General features: G+C 41.0%; 1 protein-coding gene across 4 annotated transcripts in view; it reads left to right on the forward strand.

The window, feature by feature from the left end:
• NOX4 (NADPH oxidase 4) overlaps positions 1 to 23,391 on the forward strand; it is a 107,268-nt gene extending 83,877 nt beyond the window's left edge. For all 4 annotated transcript variants that reach the window (XM_061457925.1, XM_061457927.1, XM_061457926.1 and 1 more), the window contains 5 exons: positions 11,721 to 11,840; positions 15,245 to 15,353; positions 15,914 to 15,982; positions 17,985 to 18,085; positions 23,159 to 23,391. In XM_061457925.1, the coding sequence (XP_061313909.1) occupies positions 11,721 to 11,840; positions 15,245 to 15,353; positions 15,914 to 15,982; positions 17,985 to 18,085; positions 23,159 to 23,279 (520 nt within the window). In that variant the 3' untranslated portion in view covers positions 23,280 to 23,391. The remainder of the gene's footprint in view (positions 1 to 11,720; positions 11,841 to 15,244; positions 15,354 to 15,913; positions 15,983 to 17,984; positions 18,086 to 23,158) is intronic.
• The last annotated feature ends 3,917 nt before the right edge of the window (positions 23,392 to 27,308 follow it).

Here is a 27,308-nt window from a genome sequence, read left to right on the forward strand (position 1 = left end):
GGTCAGATGAACTCCCCTCACTGAATTAGCTTTGTTGGCAGTTATTTGTCCCTTCACTCAAGATTCTGGCACCAGTCAATAGCATCTGCACCTTGTGGAAATGTTTTGGCAATTAAAAGCCAATTAAATTTGGCTTGTTCCCCTGTTCCATCCTTCTTATGACATCCAAGAAGAAACCTCATGACTGAAATATTTAGCATCTATGAAGAAAACAAAAAGGGTATCTTGATTTTTAAGAGTCTGGGGTCTGCTCCTCTCTGCACTGAAGGCCCCTTGAAGAATGAAAGTTTAAAGGATATTGCACCATAAAACTTGTTCACAGGAAAAAAACCAACAAAAGGGCTGCAAGTCATGTATGGTTTTGTTATCATTGGGTCACTGGTGGTAAAAAAAAAAACCTGTGCACTCAAGTGTTTTGGCACTGTTGAGTAAAGTTGACCAAACTAATGAAATGAGATTAAAAAGGAAGTAACAGGGCTGGTGCCTTTGTCCACAGCCATCTTTACCCTTTCTTTCATTTGTCTTGGCAAACCTTGGTGAGGTTTATGAGCACCATTATAGATGTATCCTTTTAATGAGGTCATTGCTGCAGTGCTCTTCCCTGAGAAATACAACTATTCCTGTCTAACAGGTAGGTGCTGCCACACCATGTCAAACTCACTTGCCCAAATTCTCCTATGGAAGGTGTGGCAGAGAATAGGCTGGATCCTAGCACAGCACCCAAACTGCTGCATTTCATCCTGCATCTTTCTAAAGTTTCTACCCCAAGGGGAAAGTATCTTTTGATTAGGGACCTTTGAGCACTTCCACAATAGGTGTAGCTGTATTAGAAACATATGGTGGTGGTTTAGCAAATGGTTGATGTTTGCAACCATTAGGAAAAAATACAAATGCAGTGTTCAGAATCTCAGAAAGGAACAGGCAGAAAATACTCACTTGTAAGCGCAATTTTTACCTGATAATTTGTTTAAATTAAATTGTTAATTTTTAAACAGAAAGTAAATGGTATGCTGAACACCAATATAATAGATTTTCCATGTCATTTACTTTCCATAGAATGCATACCATAGAATCATAGAATGCTTTGTGTTGGAATAGACCTTAAAGCTCATCCAATTCCAGTCCACTAGATTAGTTGCTCCAAGCCCCTGACCTTGAATGCTGCCAGGGTTGGGGCAGCCACAGCTTCTCTGGGCAACCTGTGCCAGCGCCTCACCACCCTTATCATCATCTACCCAGCTGATGGATACAGAATAAGCTCTTCAGAAAACAAGGTTTGGTCGATACACAGAACCTAGAGCACTGGGATTTCATCCATTGTGTAGTGCCCATGTCCTGCTGTATTTACTTGCAAATATAGGTAATACAGCAGGATAAATAGTAAAATGTAAACTTGGCATATATATTTATGTATATATATCCACTTGTATAGTGGATATCTGCTTAATAATATACCTTTGAGTACAGCAGATCTAATTCCTGATATCCTGCAATTCAGAGGCGTTTTTGCCATTTGTTTTGTTCTAGAATCAGGTGTTAGGGGTTTGTTGGGTTTTATTGATTGTTGTATGGGGTTTTTTTCAATAGATAAAGTATTAGGCAAAGTATTGCCTAAATAAAAATATAGCACAGTATATTAAAAAGAAAGAAAGTTAAAAGTCATTGGTGTCAGGTGGCAAGCAGCAAATAGTTCTTAAGCAGACATTTTTAGAAGGGGGTGAGGTATGAGATATGCAGCAGTTCATGTTGTGACTTGGTTCTTTTCAGTATATCAAACAATGGATGACAAGGAGGGAGATGTAAACACCAAGTTAATTAAATCCTTGTATGATACTGCACCAGGGAGGATAGTGTATTGCAGAGCAGATGGATTGAAATTTCTGAATGATCTGGCAAATTTCAGGAGGTGGGTGGAAGAAAAGGAAGATGAGTTGGAATAGGCAGAAATGTCAGCCAGTTCACCAAGAGAGAAACTGTCATCATTGAAGAAGAAAGAGTGACATGGGGTGAGGGAAATGGTAGGATCATATATAGCACTTTATAACAGCCTTTTGTGTCAGTGTCAAGAGTATTCAACCTATTAAATTAAGCATTGGAGGAGAGGAGGCCTGAGGAAGGGTTGCTACCTGGTTTCACCAGAAGGAAGAGCGTAGCAGAGGATGTAAATGACTTCTGGCAATGAGAGTGGATCAGCATGAGGGAGATGGGTTTAAAAGGCTGGACTTCTTTTCCCCTCTGGCAAATCAAACCTGGCATTTGAAGTCAGACCTCACGGTCCTGTGATCTGCATTTCACAATGATAATGCACATGACGGGGATGGGCTTGACCAGTGTGGAGCTGCAGGACACTAATTTTATACAAGAAGTCTCCCAAGTCAAGATTTGCTGTGTCTTTCTAGAATGACAAGACTGCTCACACACAGTGGGGCTTCTCTGTGAATACACGAAGCAACTTCAGCGAGCCTGGACAATTGGAACTGGTATTGGACCTACAGGAAAAGCTCCTTTGCCTTAGACACTGTCTCTGTGCCAGATGTATTCTATCATTCTATGAATACTTATGAAAAGTAAGGGTGCGAAGGGTTATGAGGGAATTGCACATCTGAAGTACTTGAACACCAGTCCCCTCTGTCTGTCTCTCAATATATCACTTGATCATCTGTCTTGTTCGGTGTCACCTGTTCTCTCTCAGCATTTCAAAACTCATAGAAATGCTAAAAATAAGACTGTTATCATGGATACTCTTGCAGCACATATAAAGGGAAGAGTTTGAAGGAATTTAAAAATTCAAGGGATGGAAAATTCTGTGTTTTGAATAAGAGGGCTGTACAGAGGCATCTTTGTATGTCTAGAAAGGTAATAATAATGACACTACCACCTACGAATAGTAAGGCCATTATATAGAGCCTCGGCAGGACTGAAATTGGAACACTGCAGACAATAATGGGCTGTTCACTCTTGAAACTTGAAATAAAAAATTGGAGCATATTCAGAGAAAAATAATGAAGAAGTCAAGATAGTCAGGGCTGCACGGAGCGCATCTATGATGTAATGCACTATATTCACTGGTAGCTTGATATGCTTCTGCCCTTGCAGACTCATCTGTAGGCTTATGCTGACTTCAGAAATTCCTTCTCCAAGTTGGGTGATCTCATCCTTAATCTGCTATTTTACTGCTGCTGTTTAGGGTTCACTCTAGCATTCAGCACTTATTCTTTCTTTCCATTTTAGCCTTCTTTAGTTTTCTATATCCTTTTCCAGATAAGAGACCGTCTGCCTAGCAGATCACCTTGTCTGACCATCACTGAACATCTGGAAGCCATCTGAAGTTACCTTATCATTATCTCGCAGACCTCACTCCTCAAGTGTAAAAGCAATATTTAGAGAATTTCTTTCTAGGCTTCCTGGCAGCTTAGTTCAAGCAAAGATATTTTATAGACCCCAAAACCAGTAATTGCTTGCTTCGTGAAGCTGCCCTGAAAGTAACCTACTGCTATAGGCACATTCACTGGCCGGTGTAGGATATGGTGCTTATGGGGAATGTTTCCTTAAAGGAACAATGTAGCTGTGAGAGACATTTCATTACAAAGAGAATTTTCCAGAGAAAGATGGCTTTTGATTGGACTAAGTCACTTTGCTTACCTAATGTGCACCCTAAGGTAGAAAAGAGTCAGCGGTGAGACGCAGCAATTTTTCTCAAGGGTTTATTACGTTTTAGGTAGCACATTTGTGCTTAGGTTTACTACATATGGAGGATCCCATTTAATTCAGGATTAATTACTTCATTTCAACTGCAGAATTTCTTGTGAGATTTTCCCTTCTTTGTTTTTTTTTCTTTTTCACTTCATTTTGAGTTCTTCCTCTGCACTTAAATCTGGTCCAAAGAGCTTAAGCGGACTGCCTTTGGAGGAGATAGTGACATACCTGGCCTTGTCTTCAGATTAATCTGCTGCCAACTATGTCTTCCAGCACTCTAGTCAGCTGATTCTCTCCTCCCCTTTTATTTCTGTGGATGCCTAGCCAGGGTTTTAATTTCTGCACTTGTCATCCTTGGGATTTGTCAGCAGATGTCAGCTTTCCTTTCCCCATCCCTAATGTGTATTGGAGCATTACTGGTAAAGCCTGCTGTCAGTGTGGATGTCTGGTTAGAGTGGTTTCTGTTTTCCCCTAGCCTACTCTATCAAAAAAAGCATTTGAGCTTTGGCATATTATGCCCCCATTATGCTTGGAAGTGCAAAACAACTTCCAGGGTGGGGGACGGCTACATCTAATATATGTACTAACTATTGGGCTTTCCTGAGTCCTAAACTCCCATGTAGACTTTTTTACTTGAAAATACCCAAACCCTGGCAGATGAAACTGCATTAGAGCTCTAGTGATGGTTAATTTGTAATTTTGTGTGAGAAACTTGAATCAGCATCTGAAATTTGCAATCCAGTTGCATCAGTATGCTTCTATATGCTTCAGTTGCTTCAGGTATCCCACAATACCCTGAGATACTGATGCTGCTGGTATTTCCACTGACCTGAGGACATGGGATATCCTGACTTAATTTGTATAATATACCTGGTAAAGAAGAGGGCTAAGTGCTAATATCAGCAGTGCTTGTGAGAAAGACCCATACTGTCTGTTACATGGCAACTCTGTGGTGCACACCAAAGGAAACAGTATAAGGAAGAAAAAGCTTCTTGCAAATACTAAAAGAGACCAAAGCTCAGTTGTGGAAGTGAATTGCTCAAAAGCAGGAATCCTGTTTGTAGTGAGATGGGCAGATTACTGTGCAATGAGTTGTGGAGAAACTTGTCCAACACGTTCAATTGTGTTGCTGGTCTGCCGCATGTTAGGGCTTATCACTTAATATTGTAACAGGCTGAAGTTTCAAAAGGTGAGTTACAATAGGTGCTGCAGTCATTGCAGATACTCTTCTTTTTGTTTTACTTTATTAGCTTAGGCAAAATTAGTAAGAGACAAGTTTACAGAGAGGCAAGGCACTGCACAAAATAGATGCTGTGGTTGGTAAGGAAGTGGAAAAATGGATTTCCTTTTATAATATAAAATTAAACTGTGTGATCTTTAATCAAAGGACTACATTTTGGAAACATTTTATATAAATGGAAAGAAAAAAGCTGCCATGGAGAAGAATTAATGTGACATTAATTAAGAATATTGACCCAAGACTTTGGTACAGAAAGTACTTGTACTTTCAAGAGTACAAAGTTGTCTAAATGCATAATTATGCTTGATTGTAGTTCTCAGTGGTTTTACAGACCTTTTTAGTGAAGTGAGTGGTCTAAACTATTGCTTCTCTCCTGTTATAGTCAGCAATGAGTAATAAGAAATTTTATTAAATTCTGAGAGAAATCAACTCAGTCTGAGTGTTCAAAGGCAAAAATGTGAAAGATCAATCAGAAATGAAACTCAAGCAGTTAAAAAAAGGTGGGGTCTCTTATGAAATCTGGATTGGAATCATAACCCTTTGCAATCTTGCACAAAATAGTGTATAAAGCTAATTGGATCCGCTGGGTTTTGCAAGCTTTCTCATCTAAGAGGCTGCCATTTTCTTAAATGAAAACATCATCCTTCACAATGTCAGGAGAACACATGGGAATCTGGTCTCACATGCTGTCTATCCCATTTTGTTACACTTTTAAACCTTGAAAGCCATTTTAGTTTCAGAAATCCATACGAACCAAGGAAGTTGAGTTTTGTTCAGTGCTGGTTCTTCATCTGCAAAAGGCTGTTGGTACTGAAACACTGTCAATAATCACAAGACCCCTGGAAAAAATAGTGCCACAGCGTACGCTTATTGAGGCTTAAATAATGACATGAAGTGTTATGTGTTGACTTCAAAAGATGAAGCAACTGTCTTGATTTTTGCAGTGGAAAATACTTTAAACACTTTGGTAGTACCAGGCACAGCTTCTTTGAGAAATAAGTGTGAAATTTGTTGTAGCTAGGTTTTTACTAAAAGCTGTGAATGGAGCCTGGGGCTCCAAAGTGGCCTAGAACGCTTCTGTAGTCAGTTTTCCTTTCTGCAAGCCTACCATATGAAAGATTGCCTCTGATGCAAATTTCAGAATTGGTTTCCAGTAGCTCTTCACTTACATTTATTATCCTAGAGCCCTGAAGGAACAGTCGTGCATCTGGAAGCCATCCTGATACAGAGTCACACAGCAAAGACTATCCTGAGCAAACCAACATAAACTAGAAGTTTAGATTGGATATAAGGAAGAAGTTATTTACTGTAAGGGTGGTGAGGCACTGGAATGGGTTGCCCAAGGAAGTTGTGAATGCTCCATCCCTGCTGGTGTTCAAGGCCAGGTTGCACAGAGCCTTGGGTGAGATAGTTTAGTGTGAAGTGTCCCTGCCCATGGCAGGGGGGTTGGAACTGGATGATCTTAAGGTCCTTTCCAACCCTAACTATTCTATGATTCTATTAATTGCAAACAACATGGATGGATACAATCAGGCAGCAAAATTCAGGCAGTATTGGGCCAGAATACGACTGAGCAACAACAAGCACATCAGCAGCTTAACTACTGTCAACTTGTGGTTTATTGTGGGGTTTTTAGGTATTAAAGGGAAGAGAAGTCTTAAGAAGGGATTTGAAGGGAGATAATGAAATAGCTCTGCAGATGTTCACAGAGATTTCCTCCCAGGCTTGAAGGGCAGTGTGGGAGGAACATGAAGGCACTTGTTTGAATATTTATCATGTGCAGGTGGAGGCTGGTATTGTGGGTTATCAGAGGGAGGTGATAACATCTCTCTGGTGCGTTAAGAGTTGCAGCAGCATAAGAACATAAGGAGATCGTTTCAGCCATCAGATACTCAGTTCCTTAGAGTTCTCTGGCCATATTCTTCATGGCAGTACTGAACTTAGGTTTTGGTAGGACAAATTGAAGAGAAGACCAAGCATGGGAGGGGGGTTATTTAGTTGATTTTACTGTGATTTTGGGGAACTTTATCCAAAACCTGTTGAAGTCAATGACATGGGCTTTTTGTGAGGAATCGGGGGAGGGATTTGTCTCCAGCTGTAGGTGTCTGTGTGAGATAGTTGTCAAAGCTCCAGCTGTCTGAGTGGGTATCTAGGTCTGGAGTCAGGTACCTCTGGCTAGGTGTCTAGTGCCACTTCAGTTCTGCTTGGCCTTCGGCTGCTGTTCCAGAGTAATGCTGATTTCTAAGGTCCTGTTGGATTGAGTCAGTACAGTCAATAGACATGGAGAGCAATTAATCACATCCTGAAGCTCTTTCTAGGCTCCATTAACTATATTAATTGCATCTCTTTTGGCTGTATTGGAGATTAGTCTTCTCATACAAAGATTACCCACACCTGAGTCTTAGTAACAAACTGAATACTGCTCCAAGGATATAAAATATCATACTGCTGGGTAAAATCCTTACTCTGTTGACACAGGTAAGATTTAACTTCCATCAGAGTAGGACTTCACTTTCTGTGCCCTGTACAGTACTTTGTACCCAAGCACTTTGCTCAGCTTGCAAATGCTGATACTTCCTTAATTAAAATTTCCTACAAGCTCTTAACTCCCCTATCCATCTGTTATTCCACTAACATCCCAGATAATGTCTCACAGTAGCTCCCAGAGAGCCTGGGGGAAAAAGTAACATCAGCATTTACAGTTGGGTAATGAAGTACAATATAAGCATTAAACTTTTCTAAGGGCACCTACAAGTAAAGTATAGCATTCAGGCCCAAGTCCAAGAGGGGTGTGAGCAAGTGTCTCCACACATCACTGTGCAGTTCCTTATGGAAAGTAACGACTTAAACTTAAACAGGGGAAGTTCAGGTTAGATATAAGGAAAAAGTTCTTTACTGTGAGGGTGGTGAGGCACTGGAATGGGTTGCCCAGAGAAGTGGTAAATGCTCCATCCCTGTCAGTGTTTAAGACCAGGTTGGACAGAGCCTTGGGCAACATGCTCTAGTGTGACGTGCCCCTGCCCATGGCAGGGGTTGGACCTGGATGATCTTAAGGTCCTTTCCAACCCAAACCATTCTATGATTCTATAACTGGAGTTTCAAAAGCGGTACAGCTGCCTGTGTTCCTGAGACAGTGTCCCTTGGTTTAGGGACAGCCCCATGTTAGTGCAGTTTCATTTCCCAGTATTGGAACAAGTAGTATTGGTGCTTGCTGGGGTATTTCTGTACCCCAGCATCTAGAATATGAATGTGATTTAAATAGAAAATATGTTCACCAGCTATCTGTAAGATGCTTTTTAAGAATATGTTCTGCTTATTATTTTTTTTTTCTTGTGATATATTCTGTTTTGAGGAGCTTTTTTCCTGTTTGTGAGCTAAGAAATTGTGCCAGAATAACTGAGAGCACTCCTAAGACTGGAAATGAATATATGTGAAAGAACAGCTCGTTACTTGAATAAGTTTGCCTGAAGGGGGAATTTGTAAACTTTTAGTAAAATTCCATTCCCTTCCTTCATGTTAATTAAATTAAAGCTGGGGAATAGGAGAGCATAGCATGGTAGCGTGGTATTTCTGGGTCACAACTCAAGACACAAAAAGCCATCTTTTAACCCCCTTGGGTTGTCTGTCTTTTTATTGAACGCTATGAGATTTCATGTGCAGAAATGAACTGGGTTTATGCAAAACTTTTCAGTACTACCAAAAGAAAGTAGGAACATGTTGACAGGAAGCAAAAGTTGTGCAATCTCTGCAAAAGTCCATGACTCAATCTCTGCTCTGTTCATCACTGCACTGTTTGATACAGATCAGGAGGTTCCTTTCTTCCACTGACTTGAATAAAAGCAGGATCAATTCCTAAATAAGTACTTCCATTAAGACATCAGAGCCACATTCCTTTTAGTTATAAATTATCCCCATAGTAAAATGGAGTTAAATAGTGTGTGTTTATGACATCCAGCAGAATCTTCTAGGGAGGTCATATCCTTGGAATGAGTCTTTTTGGGCAGTCTTCTGGAGTGGGTTAACGTAGTAGCAATATTTCTCCAGCTTTTTCCCCATTTCTCTTTCTCACACTTGGAAGTGGTGACTTCTGGCTGTTCTGTGCTGGACCACATGCAGACACAGCAGGAGGCTCTTGGCTTCTCTCACTGCATTTGCTGTCCAAACAACTGTTCCTCGCTCCCTCAGAGGAGGACGCAGTGGGCAGATAGATAGAAATATTTTGCAGGCCAGATGGGGCTAATGGGCCACAAACTGGTGTAATCTGACCAAAACACATATTTAATCGAAGGTTGTTTCTTGCATTTCTGACATAGAATTATGCACCATGCTTGACTGGTTTGTGGTGACCAGATGTAGTTTTGCATGTTTCAGATCTGATTCTGTCAGGGGTAGTCAATGGCACTCAGACTTTCCAGGGATGCTTAGTCCTTTCTGAGATAAACATAATACATACTTCAGATAGTCCTAAAGTAGGCTTAAGTGTAGTCCCGTGGCACCCCAACAGTATGACTATTGTCACATCCACTGTAGTAATTTCTGGAAAAATATGCTTTGCTAGTTCATTTTATAATATTTACTTGTGGTTTTCCCCCAAAATGTTGGCTTTAAGTTTATATATCCAAATGAAAGTTAGTGCTGCTTGTGCAAAATGCAAGGAATTTCCTTCAGGCATGTTCTGACGCTCTTCATATCTGTAGGAGTGATTCTCCAGATTTCATCACTTAGGCAGGATCTGATAAGGGTAACACATGGGTAAGAGGCATGCCAGGAATGACAGTGGGCTTCACTCGCTGATCTTTGTTATCCTGTTACCCTTAGCTGTTTTTCTTTTTACACTACACTGATATCCCAAAGTTAGATCTGTGAGGATATGCATCTGAGCCCCATAACATTTGTGGACTTCTCTCAAAATGTCCCATGGACAAGTTTAATTTCAAAGTAATAACCTGCTTCTCTACATTTCCCTTGTTGCTTATTTAAATAAGAGATACTGCTTTGCTTCCTCAGTTAAATGACAGTGCACCATGCAGAAGATCTCTTAAACCAGCAGCTTCAACAGTGGCATCATTTCATTATTGGAAAATAACCTCATGTTAAGCAAACAGGATATAAAGTGTCATGTAACAGAAAACTTTTAATGAGAAGATACTTAACATTCTGTTTATATTGTACGCACATGTCCAGTTAAGGTTTTCTTGGCCCCATTGTGCCAAAGAACTTATCTGTCCTAAGGAAGGGGTGAATTTGTTTTTCAATTATTCTCGTCATGATGGAAGTAACATACCTGATGTTGAAAAGCTTTGGGAATATCCAAAAATATTGTAGTAACTTCAGAATAGAGACAGAAATAATAAACATACTTAGGCTGGGGTTTGCTTAGTTATGAATATCAATGGTTACCTAAAAATGTCTACTGCAGCTCTTCCAGTAGTTTCTGTTCATGGCTGTGGCTGGCCCAGTGTCTTCTCCCTTTCTCTCCAGGTAGGACATCAAGAGCCACAAAAGAAGTCTGTAAAACAGGGCATAGTTAAAAATCAGGCTTTTTGCCTCCATAGTCATAAAAAAGTAGGTACTTGTAAGACACTGTAGAAGAAGGAGACTAATATATGCAGCATCGAGAGGTCAGCAATAGCAGAGGTCTGGAAGAAATTTCCTAGAAAGGACCATATTGGCCAAAGACATTCAGACAAGATGTCTTGACTAGTAAGATGACAAGGGTCAGACCACAAAACTAAACAAAATGAGATCAGACTAGGATCTTGAGTTATGGCTAAAATCCAGCCCTCTAAAAGAAAGAATCAGTGAGGGTTGGAAGACGTCTGGGAAAAGAAACACCTCTGCCTTTAATTCTCTGACTGATGTGATAACAGAGAAGCTTATGCCCTTTCATTAGATGTAGTTGTCTAATAGTACCAGTATATATGTGTGTAAAACTAATATATGTTGGAGTTTTCTTGTGGTCTCAGGCCAGAGGTTGATCTCAATCAGCCTACCTGTGATAAAATACCTAGTCACCGAGCTGCTGGTCCCAACACGCTTTGCTGTATTCACCAGTTACCTAAATTGTGGTGATCCAGTGAGCCACTTGTACACAGAATGGACCTTGACTAAATGTACTGTTCTAGAAATGGGTTGGAAATGGGACTCAGTCTCCTAAATGATCTTTATAAAAAGGTGGACAAAACTGTTATAATAATGAGAGGCATGAGTCAAAAGTGCTGAACATGAAGTGAAGGAGTAGATGTTAATTTGTTCCTTTTGCACACTGCAGGATGGATATTTGTCACCTCTTATTTATTCCCTGGATGCCTTTGAAAAGCATTATGAGAAGCCAGGAGAAATAGATTTTTTTAACCCTTTGTTCATCTCAGCTGCTTCTGATGTTCAGGAGATGAACCTCTTAGGCAGGAGTAGCCAAACTCTGTTTTTTCCTCTGTGTGTGCCAGCAAGTTGTTATTGTTTTCAGTGCAGCACTTTCTTTGTCCTTTAATACCAGATGCAAAGGGCAGTGGTAATCTCATCACCTCCACTTTTTTGATTATAAAATTAGCTTTCCTAATCATGGAATGTGCCACAAGATTTTACATAACAGTTTTTCATACCACCTGTGCATTGGTTTGTCTCCACATAAAGCTTTACAGGAAAAAGATTCACATTCGGCATCCCAAGACTAATAAAGAAGTGAAACAAATGCTTTGTAGGATTTTAATGCCAGATCAGTTTCCTTCCCTCTCTCTTATTTTAGCAGCTTTCTCTAAAACTGTTTTTTGGTTTTTTTCTGCAGACTGTATGTGGATGGACCTTTTGGAAGCCCCTTTGAGGAATCTCTGAACTACGAGGTCAGCCTCTGCGTGGCTGGAGGTATTGGAGTTACACCGTTTGCATCGGTGCTCAACACACTGCTGTAAGTGAGCTTAAGCCTTTTAAAGACATTACCCCTCAATTTACCATAGCAATGCATGTCAGAAAGACTGTCAGAGTATTAAAAATCTTCCGTTAGCATAATAACAGTGAATAAAACATAAGTGAATGATTCCTTGGAGAGAGGTAGGGGACTGGGATGTCCCTTGAAGAGCATAAATCACACCTTACAGGCTGTGTGACCTAAAGGGTTGTAGCAGAGTTGTGCCAGTAATCCACCTGAACTAGGACAGTGTCACTAACCTTCATATCCTGGCACCAGCCTAGTCTGTAATGTAGTCACAGCCCTTCAGCCAGCCTTGGTCCCCTAGTCCCAGGTTATATGAGGCTATGGACTATGGTAGTGAGGTTTTGAGAGTCAGGAAGTTGTGACACTCTTTCTACTGGGAATGCATGGCCAGCTCCCCTGGTCTGTAAATGTGTAAGCTTAGGTTTTAATGAAAGCCTGGATTCAGATAGCACTCAGATGTTTAACCCCATTTTAAAAGTTTACATTTTAGGTATGCCTTTTTCCTAAGCCTTTCATGTTCTATTCAGACCAAACCTTTCACCTCTTGTTGCTGTCACATTGGCAACATGATTCCTGCTAAATCCTAAGCTGTGTGAAACAGTCTTGCTTTTATGATTGATTTTTTTATTAATTTGGGATTTTTTGCTCTAGCATTGGCTAAAAGCTCCAGTCATAGGGTAAGCAGCCGTGTTTCATAGGCACTGTATAAACAGCCAACAAAGGCTAGCTGGCTTTGGGCAGGTTTTACAATGCACAGCTGAAGCACTTGTTCTAAGAAGAACATTCCAATGACCAGCTCTATCTAACTCCAAAGTGGTTTAAGCCTAGAATTTAGATGCTATGCACATTCTTCTGTCCTTGATCTGGGCTAGACCTGACAGTGCTGAGTGCTTCTAAAAATGATCAGCCCCACAAGTCTCATAGAGCTGCAGTCCCCAAAGACCATCTTGGGCTCCCTCATTTTCTTTTCCTGAGAGCGTATTGATCATCCTCTCAAAAAGAGGGTACATTTTGCTGAATGCCCGGGGCCCAGGTGGATGAGATGACCATTTTCCTTGTGATGGATTATACTTGACAAATGCCTTTAGCAAAAATGTCACAGAGCATAATGATGGGCCAGCAGCAGGTAATGAGAAGTTTGCCTCTACCAGTGTGTTATTAGAGGCTGTAGGAACTTGCATAGACATTGCCGTAGGTCAGTGTCCAGAAGCTCTTGTAAAGTCCATTTATCTGGATAAAGCCATAACTTGCTTTTGTAGCCAGTCTTCCCCTTCTGCACTGTACAACATGCAGGGGAATCATTCTGTGATTCTGGGAAAAAAGCAATGGTCTCAGCCTCCTTCCTTCTCAGTATTTAAACCTCAACAAAGCTCTGGTTTAGGGGATGATCTGTTGACTTTGCCCTGGCTTAGAAGCAGAATTTGGCAGGTATGAATACACAAACTGCCTTATGATGCCAGCACTGCAGAGCAGCGGGACCACTCCTGGTGTGTCAAGGGCAGGTCTGAGGGAGACATCAGCAGCCTGTCGACACAGTCATTTGTTTCCTGCTCAGTTGGGTTCCTGTTGTGTGTACACAATTTAATTCCTGCTCCTGCCCTTGCTACACTTAACTGTTGAACCCTATGCCCTATTCTTAAGAAAATACAAACTTCATTAAGGAAAGCTTTTGTGCAGAAGTGTCTGTAAATAATGACTATGATTATGGGCAGTGATAACATAGAAACACACAAGAAGTGTTATATGCATATGGATTTGTTTATAATGGTGGATAGCACCTTTATTATGTAATATATTCTGCTGGAGGTAGACCCAAGTGGATGTGTCTGAGGTGCTATTTTAAATCTTGTTTCATGGCAGGGGGGTTGAAACTAGATGATCTTTAGGTCCTTTCCAACCCTAACTATTCTATGATTCTATTCTAAGTCTTGCAGTCCAGCTTCTTTGTCCATCTGCAATGTTTCATCACCGAGAGTAATGTTTCGTTAGTGAATTACAGCATTTGAATGCAAAATGCCTTGCAGCTTTTCCTTTTTATTCCTTTTTATGCTGAAAGGCACTTATTTTCCATGCTACTGCTCATAGTTATCTTGTCACATCTGACCAGATTGTGACCCTTCCTAAAGGCTTGTCTTAGTAAACGACAGTGAGAAGAAGAGAGGAAATCCTGCTCTGCAGATCAACAGTTTACAAATAAAAAAGCTGAAATCAGGACTTGAAAGAAAAGTCTTACAGTCTCCTCAGTCTTAAAGCACTTTTTTTTCTCTCTGTGGGAAGCTGACATGAAAGGTGAGTTCTCAGGCTCTCCATGCTGCTGAATGTCTCCATCTTTGCTCCTCAGTCTTACAGTAGAGACTAGATGTATGGGGAGGTAAGATAGTGTTTGGAGCCATCACTTATGTAGATCCATTGATACTATACCCTTGCTGGATATGCTGGCAACACTAGAGTTTGAAGTAATACATGTATCATGAAACATTTTGACTGAGGTTGGCTCCTCCTCCTAGCATTTGAAGTCGAAAGCCTGTGGCCTTATCTTCCTGAAAATTATTTTAGGAGGAAAAGGAGGAAACCATCTATGCACTCTTTCAGTGATCAGAACAACAGAAAGCAGCGTTGGCCAACTATAAAGATACTTCCTGGATATTTGTGCTTTATTTGAACTCATCAGTCATCAAGATTTATTTTTTCACTTGTAGGTTCTTTCCCAGTTCATTTCAATCCTACCTTTGCCCTATAGTTGTGTTTTATTTAAGTTACAAATCTGACACAAGAGTCCTTTTTTTTTTTCAAAATACAGTGCCAGAATCTGCCCATGGCCATAGTTTACCCCCTAGCATTTTCTGAGGACTGTAATATATCACGCAGGTCCCTAACGCAATGGAGCTCTGATTTAATTTGGTCTTTGTGATTTCACTACAGTATTAATTATAATCAACCAGAGCCTTTCAAATATAACGGCAGAATTAAGTCCTGACATCAGTGCATTTGTCAATATTTTCCTCTTATGGGTTACTTTGTAAACCTAATAAAGGATTGACATAATACACTTGAACTTAGAATGTCTACTTTGCTTTGAAATAGAAGTTTGATGATGATGCATGAATCCGTATTTGCTGCCTAAATCATCTGTATAGCTGACAACTTCCTAATGCAGAAACAGTATCTGTGAAGGGTATTAGCCCTGTGCTAGAGATTTAATATTCTCAGGATCATCCTTAGGTCATTTCAGTGTCGGATGTATCATAGGATGAATAACAACTTAGCAGCTAGCTTCTAATGGAAATTCATGTTTCCAGGAATGAATATAAAGCATCTTAATTAATGTTTCCTTTCAAAAAGACAATTTTTAATTGCCCAAACATTTTGTTTTCAAGTGACGGCTGGAAATGCTACAAGCTCAGGAGACTCTACTTCATTTGGGTGTGCAGGGACATTGAGTCTTTCCGCTGGTTTGCAGATCTGCTCTGTATGTTGCATAACAAGGTAATGGGGGTTGCTTGGAAGGGATACTGTCAATAAGTGTTAAGTATGTCCACACTGTGCAATGATATAGAGAAAGACATCTTTGCTCAAAACAGGCGAGCTCCAGCAGTCCTTCTGCTTGGGATACCTAACTCAAACTCTGTTTATTTTTGGACCTGCACACACCAATTGTATATCTGACACCAGGATTTCATTGCACAGCACTGCCATATATCAGTGGTCTGGACAGTTACCTGTGAAACTTAGGAGGTGGAAGAAGAAAGTACAGGTTGAGGAGTTTGAGTGGCCTTTAGCTTTTTGGCTGGTAGACAGATTGAGAAGGGAGGGGGATTTACAATTTAAGAGCAGTGTGGCTTCCTAAGATAATATTTTGTACGCAGCATGATGTGCAACATTCTGGAGTTCACAAAGAGGTGCTATGGAAGTGAAACTTCTTCATTAAAAAGCTTACTTCACTGATGCGGAATCCCACATTCCTCAGCACAGTGGGCACAAGTGACTTTATGCTTACATTGAGAGAAGGGATATTATTTCACTAGCTGTTTTTATCATCCTCCCAGCTTTGGCAGGAGAATCGACCAGACTATATAAATATCCAGCTGTACCTCAGTCAAACAGATGGAATACAGGTATGTGGCTAAATGCTGTTTGTAAACAGAACGGGAACTTGAGGTAGCAGACAATGCAAACTGTCACTCAGAGGCAAAAGGGAATTACTGCAGATGGTAAAAACAGGAAATGAGGCCATAAACTCAAGTGACTGATTCATTACTAGGGCAAGAGAGCAAGTCCATCCGTGCAGCATTAAGAGAATCTGGTCTAGCAGCCGTAACTTGATTAGGTGTGGGCAGAAATCCATATCTTCCTTTTCTAGAAAAGAGGTCCTTTCAGGCCAGGTCACAGACCAGACAGTTGGCTGTGTTTGATGGGAAATCTACATCATTTCTGGGCTGAGAATCAAAACAGAAAGTTCTTGGAGCTTACAGGCTCAAATTTTCCTTTCAAATAAATATTTTGAGAGAAATCTAGCTATTTTTAAGTGCTTTGTATTTCTTTGCCTCAAACATAGATAAAAGTTACAAATATCTTAATGTATGAGACTGGAAATTATGCTGAACTGTCAATCCTAGAGCTGAGCTAATTCTCCAACTCTTGGCATTTCCTGGAGCTGTTTATGCTTATGATCTTCATTTTACATTATTTAGTGCATGAGCCTGGGCCTGATTATTCACCCTGCTGTGTCTGAAAGCTTTCTATTGACTGCAATGTGCTCAAAACCAAACCTAGCAGCAACTACAAAACATGAAATGCAGTGAGAAACCATGCCCAAAGGATTTTGATCTGCCTGGTATCAGGTGGAGATAGCACAGCATTCACAGCTCTGGTAGGAACACTATCCAAAGTCTAAATGATGTGGTAGCTACAGCAGTTATGAGCATTGTCCCACAGGTTTAATGTCTGGAGGACATACGTCAATTGAAATGGGGTGCTTGAAGATATCCAGTTCATGAACCTAGTATGTTCAACGCAGGGCTGCGTTGTGATGACACAGCAATATTGTAATAGTAGACAACTCAAAGCAAGTTTTCTAATATTGTGTTTCAAGCAGCTATTGAATTTATTTAAGTCAGCTTTAAGTCTAAAGTCACTTTTCTTTTGTGGCTACTGAACAAAACTGGCATGAACCATAATGCTGCTCATGATTTCTCAGGGGGGACTTAAACAACTCTCCATTGCCATACAGCAATGTGTTCACTGGTGTTAGCCCTAAGTGCTGACTGCTACCAGAATTAGGGCAGTTTCACTTCATGCTCCCTTTGCTCAGAAGAAGCATGACTGTGTGACAACAGGGAACCAAGCCCATCCTTCATCAAAATGCCTCCTGGATATAAAAGGCCAAGACATCGTTTGCATTGGTATGAGCACTGTTTCAGGTTGTTCAGCAGTGGAGTGAATATGGGGCCTAGAGAAGACTTAAATTTTCTCTGACTTTTTATCACATTAGGATAAAAAACCAAGGAAGGGCAGTGCCCTGCAAGGGAAGGGCATTTGACCTTATCCCCAGCCTGGTGAGTGAGCATCACTGGAATAGGTCAGGTTCTATCCAGGGAGCAGGTTTTGGCTGCTTTCTGCTGTTACAGCAGCTCCAAACAGCTGGCAAACTACTCTTAGGGAGAAATGTAAGATTTCCCTTGTTACTTTTTCAGATGCAGTCATCTTAATAGTTACTTGTACAAAGTTAGGAAAGAAGACTTCAGACAGAAATATGAATTTTGCATCAGCAGTGTTTCTTCCAGCTTAGCATTAAAAGCCAATGAGGGAATGAATAATAGGAGCGTGGTTATTGTTTTATGGCTTAAATAAATTGGTTTAAAAGTAATGGGGAGATTAATGAGCGGCTGCATGAGGAACAATGTATAATGAACACCAAGGAGAGCCATTGGGAAGGCAGTGAGCAGAGGTATTCATGCATGAAATGGTTGCAGTTTTAATCACAACTGTCTGATACTTGTGCTTAGGTTTTACACCTCAACGATATGGTAAGTCAGCCAATGTCAGGAATGGGAGCCCTGGGTGATATGAGGCAATTTGCAAATCAGGCAGAATGGAATGTTTTTCTGTTTCTTGCAGAAAATAATTGGTGAAAAATACCAAGCTTTAAACTCAAGGCTTTTGATCGGACGACCCCGGTGGAAGCTCCTTTTTGATGAAATAGCAAAGTGTAACAGGCGGTAAGTACCAGCCTGCTTGAAGGATGATGCAGTTTGCTTATCTGTTTCTGTGCTTGTATGAAAGTATTTTGGGGTTTTATCTTAGATTGTAGTGTTTAAGCTGTTGTTGTTGAAAGTAGCTACTATTTGGCTGTGAGAGATACCCTGTACAAACTGAAACTTGTGGTTTTTACACTCTGAATAGTTCATCTTTCCATGCAGCTAGGTTGTTCAGTGGCCTGGAAAATACAAGTAATAGATTTCCATCTCACTGCATGGAGATATGTTTTTGTCTGTGACAATATCTTGCTTGCAACATGTGTTGGTCTTACAGATAAAGTTGCAAGTTTTAAAACTGTTGATTTCTCCTATAATTGTCATGATTTATAGTACTGGTTTGCAAACAAAATACACAAGGAAGAATCTGACTGACCTGTACTGTTTTTATTCAGAGGATATATTGTCTTTGGAGATTCCTGTCACTTTTTACTCTTTGTTAAGACCTGGCAGTGCCTTTTCACTGTGCTAAGCCAACATAGTGTGATCTGAAACAAGACAGTTGTAAACCAAAGAAGATATGCAGTTAGACTGCAGAATCTTTGTCCAGGTCCAGCTTTGTTGGTTATTTTACCCCCAGCTGGCAGTTTTCTGCCTTAAAAGCTGATCTGATTAAGGGATTGTGTGAATCCCCTGATCCACTCCTGGGCAAAATCAGTGGGATGGGAGTAAACCACCTTCAGTAGCTGTTGATAGCAATATGAGCACCAGGTTGAGAGGTGCTCTCATGGTCTCCTGCAGAACTTTCCCTCAAGAACTTCTTGTCCTCTGTTGCACTTCCAAAGTGAACATCTGCCCATTGACTCTTCTCTTTTGAGGCTGGATATGCCATGGGGACACTGAGCCCTGGCTCTTGGGAAATAGTGCTAGTAGGTATCAGTTGGCAGAATAAGCTGCTAACACTGTATCCTGGATTCAGGTCCTAGGGGATGTTGTGGACAGGGTGCTTTGCAGAATGCCCCAAAAGGTGCTACAAAGGAACATCCCTAGTAGGATCCTCACACTGTGGAAACGAGTATCACTTAGAGAAGGGTTTTATAGTAAAGAATGCTGGGAAAGAAAGGAAAATAGGTCAGAGAAGCAAGCTGACTGTCTGGCTCAGTCCTCTGCATAGAGGACTGTTGATCTTTTATGCTCCCTTCTAATGTCTTTTTTGTTTAACTGTGTGAATGCAGTTTTAAAAGTTGAAAATGATGAGGTTTCTGCCACTTACGTGCAAGGCTGTAAGTGCACGTAATACAGATGAAGCTATTAGTGGCAGTCATAGATGGTTTTTCTTTTGTGCTTTCCATCGCATTACTCCTAATTAGACTTCAGGTACCCTTTTCTCTGTATTTTCGTATCAGGTCTTTAAAATTGAGCCACCATTTGCAAGCAAAGTGTCTTTCAGTACCTACATAATGTTCTGACTCCTGATTATCCTGCAGCTTGCTAAGACGTAGGCTTCCTTGCCCTTTGCTGTATCAAGGTTCTTATCTATAGACGTAGTTACATTGCAATGTGATAGACAGCAGTGCAACGTGTAACTCAGCTGTCCCACAGAAACTTACCTGTTGTAGGTAAATATTCCCCCTATTTCTCTGAAGGAGTTAGGAATTTCATGTCTTCTCTATAGTTCAATTTCCTGGTCTCCCAGTTGTTCCAAATGTCTGGTGCAGGTGCTCAGGCTTTCGCATGTCTTTGCAGCCATCCCCTTGGGCTTATTTGTGGGCAGCCAAGATGTTTTCCACTTTATATCTTATTATTTTAGTAAAAGCTGAGCATAAATAAACATGCAGCTGGCAAACTTCTCCTCTGTTTAGCCATGTCATTGGCTTGTGGTTTGTGAATTGTTGCTGTTTGGGTCCCAAGTAAGCAAAGTGCATTTGTCAGTGCCTGAGCTTTGCCAGACCTTCAGGGCGGGACATGGGACAGCCCAGCATCAGGTTCCCGAGTCTTTGGAGTAAGAGGAGCAGATGCATGCCATCTACTGTTGATATTCTATATGACACCCACAGTCCCAGCGGTGGACCCTGGGACAGTTTATATAATAATAATTTATATACATATATATAATTTATATAAATATGTAATAATTTATATAATAAATTACTGGTCTTGGGTTTTGCGCTGTCTTTCTGGGGATGGAGCAGCAGATTTGTTCCTGTTCAGCCTTATCCTGGTTGGAAAGCTTACACCATGCCACGCTTTGTCAGTTTTGAATTGGTCAAATGGATGTGTGCTTTTTTTTCCAGATGGATACTGACCTAGAAAAAGACATATATATCTGTAGGAGAGAAAGGCATGGAGTACCACAGTACATTTCTCATGCACTTTAAAGGAGAAAGCTCTCCCTAAGAATAAATGTGAGGTTTGAAACTGGAATATCTGAAGTTCTGACTCTTACTCTCTGGGTAGCAAAGTATTTCACCTCTCCCTCACGTCTTGCTGATCGTAAAAGTGATGTAAGAATAAATGCTGACCTACTCATCCCATAGGAACACTGAGAAGTTGTTTCCTTAGTGCTCTGAATGAGTAAAACCCTGTATTAATGTTTATTAAAAAGAGCAACCTGTAACATGTTTTACCTAATTGTAAACATGTTGATGTTATTTATAAACATTTTCAGATATAAGGCTCCCTAGCTGCCCATTTTCATCTGAGCAACAAAGTGAGTGAGCCATTGACCCAAACACAATGAAAGCCCATCAGCTCAGGGTAGTAGTGTGCTACTCCATATAGTAGCTTTACAGCAGCTGTCAGCTGCCTGCCTGCTTCTGTCACAGCCCCAGGAGCCACATGAGGCAGGGAGGAAGGAAGGTGTCTGCAAGGAGGGAATTGGGGGGCACAAGTGGAAGAGGATGTGGGGTGTGAACTGTGGGAGGCAAGTGGTACGTGGAGGGTTGTGGTACATGGATACCTCAGCCCTGGCAGTGTTCAAGGCTAGGTTGGATGGAGCTTGGAGCATCCTGCTCTAGTGGATGGTGTCTCTCCCTGTGGCAGGGGGTTGGAACTGGATGAGCTTTAAGGTCCCTTCTTACCTAAACCACTATGTGATTCTGTGATATGTCCAGAAGAGATGCTGATGGTAGGTGTCCCGTGAATGAAGTTGAGAGCCTCTGGCTCACCATCAGGCCGTGACTCAGCTGGGTTTCAGGTCTCTTGTGTGACCTTAGGCAAATCACTTAAGCTTTCTGAGATTCTGCTAATTAGCCAAATAGTCTGTGTACCTTGGAAGGATGTTGCTGGGATGGGAGCACATTAGTAGGACGTGCTGCTCAGATGTGTCTGTGCATTAGCAGCTATATATATCTAATGAAAAGGAGAGAGGCAAACTCTTTTGGTCTTATTAGTTGTCTGTACTAACCAAACTAATGAAAAAAAAAACAACAACATTGATTCTCTCAGTCAAATACACAGCAGAAGAGAGATTCATACTGGGAGCTCATGTGGCCTTTTTCTCAACTGTGCACAGATTAGAGGATGCTCAGAATCTGCAAGTGCTGAGGAATCTTATTTGAGAGCAAAGAGCAGTAGTGCTCTCATTATTTCTACAAATGTAGCCACCAGCACAGAGCCTCTTACGTTTAAGAGGATTATTGCCAGGACAGGAGGGTTTAATAAATATACATAAGGGTGAGAAAAGTACGAGTGATGAATATTTACCATGTATTGATATGGGAGATGATATAAGGGAAGACAATGAAAGTCAGCATTGTAAGGTGCCTGCACAAGAGCACCATTGCAATTACCTGTGTAACTTTGTGATGCTGTTTGATGTTTGGGTCCTCAATTATTCCAAGTCACTGTTGCTGTGCACTGGTACAGTGTGGATTGCCATGCTATTAGAGCTGCTGCCTAACATCAGGCACGTACACAGGACAGTATACATCAAAGCTTTCCTCCTATATGTGTTAGTTCCCTTCTCTAACCAAACATGGATGCAGGCAGCTTTAAACTGCATTTGATTATCCTGTATGTGCTAAAGTATTTTATATTAAGTTGCTACTAGATAAAATACTGAAAGACTTCTGGAAAAAAGGACCAGAACTCGAGTCTCCAGCCTCTCAGTGAGTGCTGCAGTTCACAATAACTAGAGCTATGTTCCCTCTTGTGTGCTCTCTCTCCATCCTAGTAATCTTTAAGATCTTTCTCTGTAGTGGCACAATTTCAGCAGGAAAATAAAGAATGTAATTCACTTTTTTTTTCACGATGTAGAAGAGACAGCACCGCATCCTCTATCCCTGCTCCTTCCTTTCCCTTCTCCTCATCTTCCAAAAGAAGGGAGATGATGAATATCATTAATGGCTCAGTCCTCCTGATATGGATGTGCCCTGTTCTGATGCTGGCTGCTGTTCAGAGCCCTTAGATGCCATATGGCTGTGAGTGACTTAAAGCCTATGATTAAGTTGACCAGAGAGCAAAGAGCAGTTGTCAGTGGAGTGGTATGAAAAAGTCAGGTTAGCTAATGAACCTGGGCTGATATCTGTGGGTGATGAACAAGGATCATGTTCTGTGTTTGGATTTCAGACTTTCTGATCTAGCTGTTGAAGGAAAGATTGCATGCTAATGTGAAACTGAAGCAGTAAAATTATTCTGCTGCCGCCAGGAATAATTATGGGTTAGTAGCACGCTGGTTTCATTAGTGTAAGGAATCACCACTAGTGACTAAATCTTTTGCTGATGGAAATCATGGCTTGCACTGGTGAAGTCATGACAGTGAGACGCATTTTTGAACCAAGAAAAGTGATAAATCATGCTAAAAAGTAAAGTAATTTTTCACAACTTGGTGTTTTATGTTGGTTGAGACTAAGATGAAGCACTTTTTTCTAAGAGTTGTCTTAGTCAAATATATAGTAAGGCTTTTTATGGGGATATTGGGAGAGATGAGATGGCTTCAGCAATACTAACTACATGGTCTAGTGAGCTGTTCTCACCTTAAAATCTATGCATAGTTGGCTTAATACAGTGAGATCAGAATCCAGTTCTGTTTATCATCAGAAGTTACTGTTTGTTTGCAGTATCATAACTTTTTTCTTTGGTTTTTTTTTTTTACAGGAAGACCATTGGAGTTTTCTGTTGTGGACCAAACAAAATCTCTAAGATACTTCATAAACTCAGCAACAGCAGCAACTCTTATGGGACAAGGTTTGAGTATAATAAGGAATCCTTCAGCTGAAAGCCTGTTGGACTAGCAAGACCCTCTGGAAGATAAAAGTGCAATTTTTTGTTTGTACAACTTAAAAGTTCAGCTGTGGTTTAAACAGACAGAAATGTACCAAAGAATAGCACAGATTTTCTTATTTATGATTATTTAAGACTTTGGAAAATGATGGACGCAGCAGTATAACAACAAATAGTAAGTGCTTATGCTCAAACTCAAATGCGCTCACACAATATTTGTGGCAGCCAGCGGTGATTCTTTGGAGTTGTTTCTGTTAATTAAAAGCTGCAGAAGCTGGGGAGAGACACAATTGCTTTGAAAGTGGATGGAAGAAGAATCTGTGGAATGTTTGAGCTTCTTCCACTTCAGTCCTCTGAAGCTGGATCAGTAAACCAAACCCAGGCTAATCCAAATGGCAAGACATAGCGTATTACAAAGACTATTGCTTTTGTTGGTATACAAATCTCATGGCTTTGGGGTAAAAACACCCCATATTAAAGATTTTATACATTGCAGAATAGGGATTCTGTATTTAAAATATAGAGTGTTACTCTCCTAGTCTACTTCTGTAGTGTATGTGAATACTCCAACCCTGAACTGAAGAGATGGTGGAGTATGGGAAATGATGTACGTTAGCCTATGCAAAAGCGAGCACAAGTGTGTAGCACCTGTGAGCAGACTTCACCATGCTGTAAATCACAGCCTTTTGGCAAGCAAACAGCTGTACATGGAGAGCTCTGTATCTTGCATTGATTCAGCATTCAGTGAGTTTGCAAAATAGGTGCGATTTATGCAGCCAGAAGGATGGAGCAAGAAAAGAGATTAACAGGAGCAGACAGGATATGATGCTTTATTATACCAGGAGCTCAGCATGGAAGTTGCACTTGCTCTGCACTCACGTGCCTTGAATGTCAAATACTTCAAGTATTCAGATGCTCTGACTTACTATTTTACAACAAAGCAGGTTGAAATCCAATCTTAGAGGTCCCAGAGAACGTTTGATTGACTGATTCTTTGGGTATCACCACTGGAGTCACACTTGTTTGCATTGATGCCACTGCAAGCAGGATCAGGCCAGGTCTACAACAGAGTAAGAATGAAGCCCTCTGGGGCAGATAGATAGAAGTCTTGCAGGAGCTGCAGTGGAATTTTAGTATGTTCCAAAGGGGAGGATCTGAAACATCCAAATTTAAGCTCTCCTTCCTGTCTCCTTCACATGCTGTTTTCCACTCCGCTCATAGTTACCATGGAAGGGCTAGAGGTTGAAACAGGCACTTTATAACTTTTGGTTCTGAGGAGCAGCTTCTTTTTCCTCTGTCCAATAGCTTACCTACCTTCCTTTATTTCTTCTTTACCCCCTTTTCCTTATTTTGTTGAGAAGAGGGCATTTAAGCAGGAGTCAATCATAAATATGCATCATTTTAGTGCATCTAGAGCAGCATCACTTTGCACATGCAGAAAGTCTTACTCTTAATTTCCAGGAGGAGCTTGGGAGCAACACCCTCTGGTGTTTGCAGCACATGCAGACATAAGATGGCTCAGCATCTCTCATGCCTGCAGTTCACCTGTATTTAGCACAGTGCATTTGATTTGGTTTACATCTTCCCAATGAAGACCTTTGTTTATCTTCGTAGGAAAGACACTAATTTTGTGCTCACAGCACAAACTCTGTACAGGGATCTGCAAGTGTCAGTATCAGTGATCAGAAGAAAGCATTTTTCTAGTAGGTGATGTATAGGCATGTTGTATGTGCAAGTGGTGAACATGAGTTAGGTCTTTGCCTTGGCAGCTCCTGCTCAGGAGTTGCCCGCAGTGGAGGTGCAGCGGTGAAGCCGCACTGGGGATGTGTTCCTCAGTGGCTGGACTTTGCACTGAAGTTTTTAGCTCTGGCTTTGCCCTATTTGAGATTCAGGGGGGATGGAGAGAGCCAGACATGGACCTATTCCTACTGATGGGAATTCTCAAAGTAGCTTAGAAGGGAGAAGCCAAATCAGAAATGCCATGTGAGATGGGAGCCTACATTGCAGCTACTGGTTTTAAATGTTTTTTTGAGGCTGGAAGGATCATAATTTTCCCATTGGATCTTGTTCATCCATTGTAAAGCTGGAGGTATGCAGCAAATAGCTAGATCCTTTTTAATCATTAAGATTTATTTCTAATACTTCCTGCATGGGTTTTTAAACAAAGATAATACTGATGGCAAAATGCATGGATGTTGGATATTGCTGATATTTCAGGCTTTTTTGTTTGCTGGCAGTTAGCTTAAGGCACGATTGAAATCATGTCTGCATCTATTAACCACAACCAGACAATATCTTTTTCCTGTTGTTTTAGGATCTGGTATCTAATGTTTTTTAAATACAGTTTAGAGTCATGCAATCATGATGCTGTTTGTGGTTTCACATCTCCTAGATATCGGTTCCATTACCATATAATGAGCAGCTCATTTTGTAGTTAGCTCTGTGCTAAAACAGATCATTTTTCCTGGCTCAGCTCCTGTATAGGTAGCACTTTATAATTAAAATAGTAATACTAGCACTGTGCTCTTGATCTGCATTGTAGCAAGAGCTGATGCTGCGTGTAGGCATGTTAAATGCCTGTTATTACATTAGGCAGTGCTGTCAGAGCAAGATATAAGCAGAGGCAAGGTCTCTTCTTTCTGCCTTTGTCCTGTACCAGCCTCAGCCCCGAGCCACATGTAAAACAGGCTTGGGACTGTTGACCTTTCTGGAGTGTTACGAGGCTTAGTTAACATTTTGGGATCAGTTCAGTGTACCCACAGTGAAAAGATCTGATTGATAATGCAGCTATATTTGTGTTTTATTTTGTGTAAACCTTTCTATTGAATATGAGCAATTGATAGACCAGGTGAGGGTGAGTTTGGGAAAGGCTAAAACCTTCAGTTGCCTTTTATCTTTTCCTTGAGCTGGGTTAGTGACTGTGGCTTGGCTTCAGGAGTGGCAGATGTTACGATAAACATTGTCTTTCTACAGGCTGCATTGTCCTTGCTGCTTCTGAGCATGCCTCCAGCTTACAAAACTGAGCTGAGCCCTATTTTAAACTCCATAGCTTCTTCATCTGTAAGCCAAGTGTTCATGAAAATATAACTCGGTGCCAGACAAGTAAGTGAAGGCTGGCAGCACTTAATTCCACATTTACAGATCAACCGGATTTACATAATTGAACATCTCTTTACGCTTTACACTGAGTCCTGCAAGTGAGTCTTCATAAGCGTCCTGCTGGCAGAGGAAGGATCTCACTATGTTCTGCCACTTCTCACTCGGTCTGCCACAAAACTGCAGTCCCCTTAGTGTTTGCTTAGTGGGGAACTTTGTCTTTTATTCATCATAAATGCTTCAGGACTTTTCTTTAAACCAGGAATGTTTTAATACCTTGATGGAAACCAGACCCATTCCCTGCTATGGGAATCCAGCCCTCATACAGTGGTGAACTTCACCTCTGAGGTCTGAAGGACTTCATCCCACCCACCCATCCTACCCCACTTCAACCCATCCCACCATGATGATTATTCCAGCGTTGAGTTTGAAGTAACACTTCCCTATTTCAGTGTATGACACTAATAGCCCGTGAGTTCTTCCTTTGTCTTTTATCTGCTCTTCTTAGAGACAGAACTGAAAGGAGCATGAGAGATCACAGCACACAACCTTGAGCATGGGCTCGGGAGAAGACACCAGTGCATACCACAGACTCCTAGCTGATGACTGCACTGTTTAGTGTAGGAAGTTTAAGCCAGATCCATTTTTCTGAGAAACTACTATTGTTTTGCCACAGAGAACGGTGGCTGTAAAGGGGAAAGAGATAAACCCTCTCTCTGTCTGAAGGCATCTGCCCACGCTAGCCTGATGTGAAGACGTGCATGAAAGCACCATGCACCCACTGCATCCTCATGATGGGTTTTCTCCCTCAACACTGAATCTCTGTCGTTCCCTTTGGTTGCAGATCTTCATCTATCTTGTTAGCTGATGTGCCCTGCAGGTAAAGGAAGTACTATATATACTTGCATCAGTTCACAGTCTGATATAA

Source organism: Pezoporus flaviventris, unplaced genomic scaffold, assembly GCF_033815535.1.
Source record: "Pezoporus flaviventris isolate CSIRO_AGI_PZ_B2104156 unplaced genomic scaffold, CSIRO_AGI_Pfla_v1 ptg000025l, whole genome shotgun sequence".
Classification (NCBI taxonomy): Eukaryota; Metazoa; Chordata; class Aves; order Psittaciformes; family Psittacidae; genus Pezoporus; species Pezoporus flaviventris.